Raw genomic sequence first — 10328 nt, forward strand, 5'->3', positions numbered from 1 at the left:
AATTGTTCTCTGTCGGATGCGGCGGTGGCTTCAGATCACTGCTAAGGAGCCTGACACGCGCTCGCTTGATCCTCATCTGTCAAAGTCCGGACGTTGGGAGCAAAACTCTCGTTTTATCACATTCATTATGTGTCTCTGAAACGTTTCTCTTTGTGTCCATCTGCAGGTCAACCAGATCCAGAAGACCGTCATCGATCCTCTGAAGAAGTGAGTGTTCTGTCGTTCTTCGCCTCTTAAGCTTCTCTTCCTCACAGCCCGAACGCCAGCGATCTCCTTTGAAGCTCTCATCAGAGGGTCCCAAAGTGATACACCAAGGGCCTGTAAGAGAGGCCCGGCCCGGTGAAGAAACCAGAGGAACGGAGTCAGGAGTGAGTGGGGGCGGGGGGGGGGGGGGCTGCTACGGTGGCTGGCGTCTGGAAGAGAGTTTATTTGACTCTCCTTCCGCACACTCGCCCCCATCCCAGCAGCCTGTGAGTGCTATTCCATTCCTGAAGCCTAACCCTGGTCCATTTCCTCTAGAGAGAGAGAGAGAGAGAGACGCGCACGCACACACACACACACACGCACACACACACACACACACGCACACACGCACACACACACACACACACACACACACACAGCGAGGGAGTGGCCAGATGATGCTGGTTAAGGTCTCACTCCTCCCCGGAGGCGGCTGGAGGGACGGGGGTGTGAATGACAGATTGACCATGTACAGTGCTCGGCTCGCATGCATCTGCACGGATCAAGCTCTCCCGCTTGCACGTTGACTCACTGCCTGTTATCCTTTCTTCATCTTTCTGCATTGTTGTTGTTTTTTACGGTTCCTCTGAGCGCTCCCACAGAGCGCGGTAACGTGCGCGGTGCGACGGAGAGCCCAGAGTGTGCTGCTCTCCTCTCTCTCAGCTCGTGTGCCGTAGCGACGGTGGGGCAGTGGCCGGGTGGAATGGTTCTCATTTCCTCTTCCTGGTGGGCGGCCGGCGAACGTGTGGGCTGGCCCAGAAGATGGCTGCGTGCCCGGGTGGCTGGGCCGGCGTTGTGGGAGAGAGAGAGCCCCGTCTCAGGACAGTTCATATCACACGCACGCACGCACGCGCACAAGCACACACACACACAGGCACACACACGGCGCACACGCATACACACAGACGCATGCACAAAAACACACGCCCGCGTTCCGACCACATTGGACCAACAGATGGGAGGGGGTCACTATCGCAACAGGATTTATTATGGGCCACCAAGTTCACATTCACATGATGCTGTAAAATACAGGCAAGTTTTCACCACAAGTACATAAAAAGAGACTCTTAAAAACCTCCTGCCCGAGCGTTCTCATCACTTAAGCCCTTGTTAAAACGGTGTCGCGAGGCTTTTCTTTAGATGCTGGTCGTATGGAGTAGGACTCCATCAGAGGTCCTATACAGTGACGCCTCCATTAAGATGCCATTAGTCTCCTGCTAATGAGCCCTGGTCATTGTTTGCCTGCGCTCTCCCTCCGCACTGCCGCGGCGGTCCGCAGGCACCTCAGAGACGTGTTTCAAAGGAAAGGACGCTAATGTTACTGGCTGAGGAGTGTTTTTGTGTGGGGGCGTGCTCCGCTGTTTACTCTTTCGGCACTCCTTAACACTCGACGTCGCGATGCGTGCCGTAAACAAATCAACAAAAGCGTTGATATTCCTCTTTAGCCCCCCCGCCCCTCCCCTGACTCCCACCCACTCCACCCTCCCCCGCCCCCGCTCCCGCTCCCCCTCCCCTCCCCCTGCGTCCGCCTCCGCTACCAGACGGCAAAGAGCGGTCGAGTCAGAGGGGGAGGGCTCCCTGGATGACATCACTGTTGTGTTGATGTGCGGCCTGGAGGGGGGGCCCCTGGACGGGCGTGTGTATCTGGGGCCTGCCGGCCCTGTCGGGGGCCCTGTTGTCCTCTGGCTCATCAGGTGTGCAGACAGCGCCCCTCGCCCTAATCTGATTGGCTGTACCGTTCCTCCGGACCTGACTTCCTGTTGCGTCAGCTTAAGATGCTCCTCCCTCTAATCAGGCTGTTCCAGGAATATTTTTGGGTGCATGAGGAACCCCCTTCCTGTATTCTAGCGTCTTGCTTTGTGGGTATTATCAAACTTTTTGTTCGGCAGCTTACCCTGTGATTCACCGATCGGGTTCCATCTTCTTTTGCTGGACTCCTTTCGCTTTCAGAGATTAAGAACAACAAAACACAAGGCAAGCTGCAAACCCTCCTCTTACAGAGACAAAGAGCTGAGGCTCTTCCAACACACACACACACACACACACACACACACACACACACACACACACACACACACACACACACACACACACACACACACACACACACACACACACACACACACACACACACACACACACACACACACACACTCCAACAATCCTTCTTTCATAAGAGCACAGTCATTTTACACACACAGACTAGATTGTGGTCACACAGCGTCACCTTGTCTCACACCTTCTATCTTTAATTAAATATTATGGCACACGGAAGGTGAGACATTCCCTTACAAAAAAACAACACAAAGCCTTTCCGCATTTTCTACAGGTTTGGTATTTCTCCCTCTCATTGTTGGTTCCTGAGTGCAGTTATGTGAGGTTCTAGTGGAAGGTGCGGCCAGACTTGAGGCCAGACTGAGCTTGGCCACGGGGCTGCGGGTCTGTGGATTGGAAGCTGCTCTCTAAATGTTCCTTTTGGTCCAGATGTTATTTCAATCCGCTCCATCCCCAGCCCTCCACCGCAGTAAGAGCTGGTCACATGGGTCTGGCCTTGGCCCTGAACTCTTGGCTGTAGCCAGCGGCACCCAGACGTCCCTGGGCCCGCCAAGACCCCCAGGGCCTGGCCAAGCCCGGCCACACCACCCGCACGCGGGTCGAGGGACGGTCAGCTGTCTGGGAGGCAGCGTTCCAGCCGAGGCCCAGGGCTTTCCCATGCCAGGCCAGCCCTAGACCAGGGCCCCAGAGTGGCTGCGTCACGGTGCCTACTCGGTCTGTGGAGGATCTGAGTCTTCCGCTCAAAGTCTACTTCATCGTGTTTGACCCTGTTCAGAGAAGGTCCGCAAATACTTAATGGTTTGCATCATGAGAGCTTAGAATAGAGTTCCTCCTATGCTTCCTATAGGTATTACTCATCAACTCACTAAACTGTGCCCTCCCCTGTTCAGCCGAGGTTTCAGGGAGGCCTGCAGTACTGAAGTCGTGTGTCCCCGATTTCATTCTGCAATCATATCGCCCCGTAGTTGGCATGACGCATGCGATCATTTGCGTTACTCAACACTAAACGGGTCCGGCGATGTATAATGACTGTGTTAACATACTGCGTAGGCAGATTCCTTCTGCATTTTTTTCAAAATAGAGGTCCAACAGTTCATACGAAACAAAACATTGAAACTAAATTACTCGCCCCCATGACGAGCCATCTAGCTCACATGCCCAAAACGAGTACCACAGCTTGGTTTGGCTAGCCACAACGGAAACATTGAGGAAGTGGTTTTTCTTAGCCTTATTTGCGTACCAAGTAGGGCAGAAATAGTGTCACCAAGGGCCACTGGAGTGGAAGGCTTAGACGTACGCAGGTGTACAGTTTCCAGATTGATTTACGATCTGGATTGAAAGGGGTTTGCCCTCATTGTTCTGTTAGTATAACCGTCTCAATGCAGAGCAGCCATCCGTGTCCCCCGACCGAGGTGCATGTCGAGTGCCAAGTGGGCCAGCCAGGGGCTTTCTGAGGGTTATGTGCATACGAGATGGAGGTCTGCATGGGCTGCTGAAGCCCTCGCCCGAACCCCTGGGCGAATCAGTTTATCCGCCTCCTTAGTTTTTGGGTGAGCAGACTCTTCCTTCACGTGGAGAGAGGGCGTGGTGAGCGCGCTGACGGGCGGTCGTCACGCCGATGAGGATGCAATCGGCCCCGCTGGTGTCGCTTTGAGACGCCGGGGGAGGCTGCGTGCGCTGTCCTGCACAGAGTGAATGTTTGCGTTTGTTTAGAGTGCTCTCATGCCTGGAGGGCGGTTTCATAACCCCCCCCCCCGGCGGCACCCGGAGTGTGTGCGCTCTGCGCTGCAGCAAGGAGATGCGTAGTAGTAGTAGACGAGAGGGGGATCGGTGTCCACCCCTGCTGCTCCCTCGCCTCAGCGGGGGTTTTATAAATAGTGGGAGAGCGTGGGCCGCTGGATGGGCCCCGCTCCGTGATGTTACCCAACGATAAATAACCACTCCTTGCCTAACTTCCTGTCGAAAAAAAAAGAAGGAAAAGACAATAAGCACTTCTTGTCTGAAGGCCGAGCCTCTAGCCGCGTCACTCGCTTGCTCGCCCTCCCTCTCCCTCCCTCTCCTCCCTCCCTCCCTCCCTCCCTCAGGTGTGGGAGTAAGCTCAGGTTTCACAACCAATCGGCAGAGGCCTTGGCACGGAGTCCCCAAGCTCACCTACTGCTGAGGGACAAACACACACACACACACACACACACACACACACACACACACACACACACACACACACACACACACACACACACACACACACACACACACACACACACACACACACACACACACACACACACACACAGGTTCAGGGAGAGACAGATGTTTTCCTCTCTCTGTGCTGTGCCCACACAGATGATGAAACGGCCTGAATGGTTCTGTGAGAGCTGTAGTGCTCCTCTCTGCTCTCTTACTGATGACTCACGGTTATTAGGCCCACGTTGTGAATGACAAGTTGTGCTTCTTGTTCTGAGCGGTGCGCTGGTTTCTTACCTTAGGCCTAAATGTTTTGGAAAATTAAGGCGGGCCTCTTGGCAGAGCTCATGGAAATATTAACTTCAACGTTGCTTTTTTTTTTTGGCACTGTGTTTTAAATTGTTTAAGATTTAATCCAATTACACGATGTCAGTGTGGCTGAAAACCCTTCAAATAGAATTGAACCAGGTTGAGGGAAACGGAAAAAATACTTATTTTTGCAGAAAGTATACAATATATTTTGGTGGCTGAACATTTCCTGTTGTCTAAATACCATCCTATCAGCTCTGCATAGAACACCACCACTGTTTCCCATTTTAACCAGCAATAACAAATAAATAAAAAAGCATTTCAACAAGTCCCAGGATGGAGCTCCGACTCCTGTTGCTAAGTTACGGACCAGTGTTTTCCTATTTTTAGACCCAAAGTTAAGATTCACATTGAGAGAATATATTTTTCATTTGGAATATAATAATTGTCACCAAATGAATTGTTTCATGGCATTTTGCCTACAGTAATTAGATAATAGATTAGAAGGGGCTCAACGCAGCATTGTCCCATGGGAAATGGAAAAGTCTCAGCAAGAAATGCTTCAGCTCATATTTATTGTGATTCTCTTTATATATTCCTCATATGGAATGATACCTGCTCATTATTTTGTTGAACTTTCAGTGATGAATCGTTAACCCTGTGATGATCAACATGGTGTGTGTCTGTATTTGTTTTTTTGTGTTGTGTATGTTTGGGTACTTATTGAAACTTGTTTTGTGTCTTTGTGTGTTTCTTTGGTTGTGTGTTTATTGTAGCATGTTTGGTGTATTTGTTGTGTATGTTTGTTTATTTTATTGATGCATGTTCGGTGTGTGTCTTTGTGTTTAGTATGTTTTAGTATATTGAATCCTGTTTGGTGAGTTTTTTTTGTGTCTCTGTTTGTGTATGCAAACATGCTGCAATTAATACACACACAAAGACGCACGCAATCTTTGTGTGCGTCTTTGTGTGTGTGTGTGTGTGTGTGTGCTTCAATAATACACAAACGTACACACAAAGATACAAACATTGTTTGTATCTTTGTGATGATATCTGCTACAAAGATACAAACTGTTTGTATCTTTGTGTGTACGTTTGTGTATTCATTGAAGCATGTTTGTGTTTGTGTGTGTCTTTGTGTTGTGTATGTTTGTATATTTATTGAAGAATGTTTGGGATCTTTGTGTGCAAGTTTGTGTATTATTTGCAGCATGTTTGTATCTGTGTGTGGTCAGTCTCTGTGATCGGCGGCTGGGGCTGGATGACTCGGGTCTGAGTGAGCGGCGGTCCTGATGCTGCGTGTCTCCCTGGCTCCCCAGGTACAGCGGAGTCTTCCCTAGCCTCAACATGGCGGTGAAGCGGCGGGAGCAGGCGCTGCAGGACTACAAGCGGCTGCAGTCCAAGGCGGAGAAGTACGAGGAGAAGGAGAAGACTGGGCCCAACATGGTCAAGCTGCACCAGGTACCTGTCTGTCTGTCTGTCTGCCTGTCTGTCTGCCCTGCCATCTGTCTGCGTGCCCGGCTTGCTGTCTGACTGTCCGTCTGTCTCTGTTTTCTTAGACAGTAGCCACACACACACACACACACACACACACACACACACACACACACACACACACACACACACACACACACACACACACACACACACACACACACACACACACACACACACACACACACACACACACACACACACACACACACACCCCATGCTCAGCTGCGACGACACAGTTTGTCGGCTTGTCTGTCTTCACCCGCTGTGCAGCAAGTGCTTATCCTCTCTCGCTCTCTCTGTATTTCCATCCAATGTATCGCAAATCGTAACCATTTCATAAAATCTGCAAAAGAAAACATCTCTTTATGCGTGTTTCCATCCCCTACTGTACGGGATATTGGCTCATCCTGATATGCAGTAAATGCCGCAAATTACGTGTGCAATTACGCAACTAAAGATGACGTGGTTAAAATAGTTCCAGTCAAACAAAGGAAAGGAAGGCTTGGTGACTGACGGCACACTGGACAGGGAATTGGAGAGTTCTGAGCAACTCGTACTGCAGCGATGTGCTCTAGGAAGAGTTCTGGTTACTCAAGGGACATTTAAGTCACGTGTCTGTTTTCATTTATTTCCATTGCACTTTTACCGCATTAACCTTTCCTGATCCATCAACTTCTCCAAATAATTCAAGCGTAAATTATCGCTAAACCCTTCTGTGATATATTTGGAGATGTTTTCGCAATTTACAGATTTCCACTTCCAATTGAAAATGTGCAAAAAAACAGGTGGAAGGAAATTTACCTTATCTCCCCCCCCCCCCCCCCCCCCCCTCCCTTCCTTCCCCCTCCCAAGCCTGCCTCCCTGCCTCCCCCTCTCACCCCCGTGCCTCTCCTTTCCCTCCCCTCTCTTCCATGGCCTCCTCCCCCTCCCCACTCTCTCCGTCCTGGCTCCCAGTTCACCTCTGTCTTGCCACTTGCCCGTGTTTTGAATACAGCGCAATAAGTGAAGAAGACCCGAATGCTGACTGGAGATGAACAGAAATAGTTGAGCACATGCGCGCGGTACATGTGCTCTCCGCTCCCACGCAAGCTAGCAGCCTCTCAAGTGTTGCCTTTTTTTCCTCTTTCTTTCCTTTAAAAAAATAAAAAAAGCCAATGCTGCACATCTACAGGCACGTAATTGAGAATTGTAGGTGTGCGACCACACACACACACACACACACACACACACACACACACACACACACACACACACACACACACACACACACACACACACACACACACACACACACACACACACACACACACACACACACACACACACACACACACACACACACACACACACACCAACACACACACCAACACACACACACACCAACACACACACACCAACACACACACCAACACACACACCAACACACACACCAACACACACACCAACACACACACCAACACACACACCAACACACACACATACACCAACACACACACATACACCAACACACCAACACACACATACACCAACACACACACACCCCCTGCAAGCGAGAGTGCACGCACGCTCACAGTGCTGCCGAGGTTCTAACACATTCTCACATGGCGGGCCACCCACACACACGCGCTGAGAAGCACTGTCTGGGGACCGTAGCCTGAGGAGGAGGCCCCTGTGTGCCGGGCCCCTCTCAGAGAAGCGCATGTGTAGAGAATACCACGAAGAAGAGCGCAAAGCGGCAAAGCGTTTTCCAGAGAGAACGCCTCGGTGTGTCATCGTAGTCGCTGGCGCGCTCGAGGCGCGCGCGCGCACACACACACACACACACACACACACACACACACACACACACACACACACACACACACACACACACACACACACACACACCACACACACCACACACACACACACACACACACACACACACACACACACACACACACACACACACGTGTGTTCTCACACAGAGATTAGAAACGCACACACATGTACTCACAAACAGAGAGAAACACACACGCACAAATTCAGATACACACACACGTGCGCACACAAATACAGATAAACTCGCACACATAAATAATTTCTGATTCACGCACTGTGTACTCAAATACAGATATGAACACACACACGTAAATCTTCTCACCCTGTGCATAACCGTTGTGTGTTGGTAGCTGTGCCTACAGAGTGGACTACCCACTAATACATGCAGGAGCTGAGCCGTGGTGTTGGATACTCTCACAGCCAAGTCTGCCCACATCACCCACTCCTCCTCACTCCGGTCGTGATCACAGTCTCTCTCTCTCTCTCTCTCTCTCTCTCTCTCTCTCTCTCTCTCTCTCTCTCTCTCTCTCTCTCTCTCTCTCTCTCTCTCTCTCTCTCTCTCTCTCTCTCTCTCTCTCTCTCTCTCTCTCTCTCTCTCTCTCTCTCTCTCTCTCGGAAATAGGCAAATATCTCCTGAATGCTCGAATGTTATGTCATCTTGTGTGTTTGTTTTACTGCGCTCGCCTTGCTTTTACTTTTTCCACGTGAATCACATGACCATGTGGATCACGTGACCGCGTCCCATATGGAGCAGGCCAGCTAATGTGTGTGTGTGTGTGTGCTTCAGGCCAGGGAGGAGCTGCGGCCGGTCAGGGAGGACTTTGAGGCCAAGAACCAGCAGCTGCTGGACGAGATGCCAAAGTTCTACCAGAGCCGCATCGACTACTTCCAGCCCAGCTTCGAGGCCCTAATCCGGGCCAGGTGAGTGGACACTCACTCACTCGATTACACTGGGAGACACACACACAAAGGGACTCGCACGCACTCACACAGGGACACACACACACATTGGGACACAGAGGGCCAGGTAGAGGGGGGTGGTGAAAGGCATCGTGCCCCCTCAGGCTGCTGATGTGATCAGGCCCTGATGAGGGCCCCACTGACTGACTCCCGGGCCCCTCTCCGGCCTGCTGCCCTCAGACCTGGGGCTCCTGGCTCTTTAACAGCAGCTGGACGTCTGGGGCAGCGCCACCGCCGTGCCAGACCAGTCTAGACCAGACCAGACGAGACGAGAGCCATGTCATTTCCTCTCTGGAAAAGCCACTGGCACACACCGCTAATTAGCAAAGCAGATTAACCCGGGCGTAATGAGAGCGTAGGCTCTGCTGCGTGTTGTACCTTAATTAGTGCACAGTGACACGCAGTTAAATAAAGGGACTGCGTACTGCCAGCGACGCTGTCGTAGCGTGTCTCCGCCATTGTTTGCTTCGATCTCCCTCTCTTTGGTTCTGTTTGCAACCAACTCAAACTCTTATCTGCCGTCTTGGAGTGAGCGCACGTGTTTCTGTGTACACACGGCGCCGGCCGCGTGGGCGGGCCTGGGGGGGGGGGGGGGGCTCTAGGACATGTGCTGGGTTCAGCTCTACACTCCCCTCCGCTCTCCTGACTCAGAGGCCCCCAGGAACCAGCACAATGGCTGCCTTTGTCGGGATCCTCCAGCTCCCCCTCACCACCCACCCTCGGCCCCCCCGCACCGCCCCCCCCCCCCCTGCTCCCCGTCCAGCGGCCGGCCTGCTCCAGGCTGACCTGTCCCACCTGTGAGGACCGCCGAAGAATGGAGACATTGTCCTGCTGCGCGGATCTCCCAGGCGCCGCTCTCGCTCAGTCCTCCACTCTGTCCTCGTTCAGAGCCTCCCCTCCGCTCTGTCCTCGTTCAGAGCTCCCCTCCGCTCTCGCTCAGTCCTCCGCTCTGTCCTCGTTCAGAGCCTCCCCTCCGCTCTCGCTCAGTCCTCCGCTCTGTCCTCGTTCAGAGCCTCCCCTCCGCTCTCGCTCAGTCCTCCGCTCTGTCCTCGTTCAGAGCCTCCCCTCCGCTCTCGCTCAGTCCTCCGCTCTGTCCTCGTTCAGAGCCTCCCCTCTGCTCTCGCTCAGTCCTCCGCTCTGTCCTCGTTCAGAGCCTCCCCTCCGCTCTCGCTCAGTCCTCCGCTCTGTCCTCGTTCAGAGCCTCCCCTCCGCTCTCGCTCAGTCCTCCGCTCTGTCCTCGTTCAGAGCCTCCCCTCCGC

The 10328-nt window shown here is 52.4% G+C and overlaps 1 protein-coding gene across 1 annotated transcript in view; it reads left to right on the forward strand.

Moving 5' to 3' along the window:
• The window catches only part of bin3 (bridging integrator 3), a 28984-nt gene extending 19436 nt beyond the window's left edge, over positions 1-9548 (forward strand). The window contains exons 6-8 of the mRNA XM_060054879.1: positions 167-207; positions 6111-6252; positions 8897-9548. Coding sequence (XP_059910862.1) covers positions 167-207; positions 6111-6252; positions 8897-9034 — 321 coding nt within the window. The 3' untranslated portion in view covers positions 9035-9548. The remainder of the gene's footprint in view (positions 1-166; positions 208-6110; positions 6253-8896) is intronic.
• Positions 9549-10328: the final 780 nt, after the last annotated feature.

This window comes from Gadus macrocephalus, chromosome 6, assembly GCF_031168955.1.
Source record: "Gadus macrocephalus chromosome 6, ASM3116895v1".
Lineage (NCBI taxonomy): Eukaryota > Metazoa > Chordata > Actinopteri > Gadiformes > Gadidae > Gadus > Gadus macrocephalus.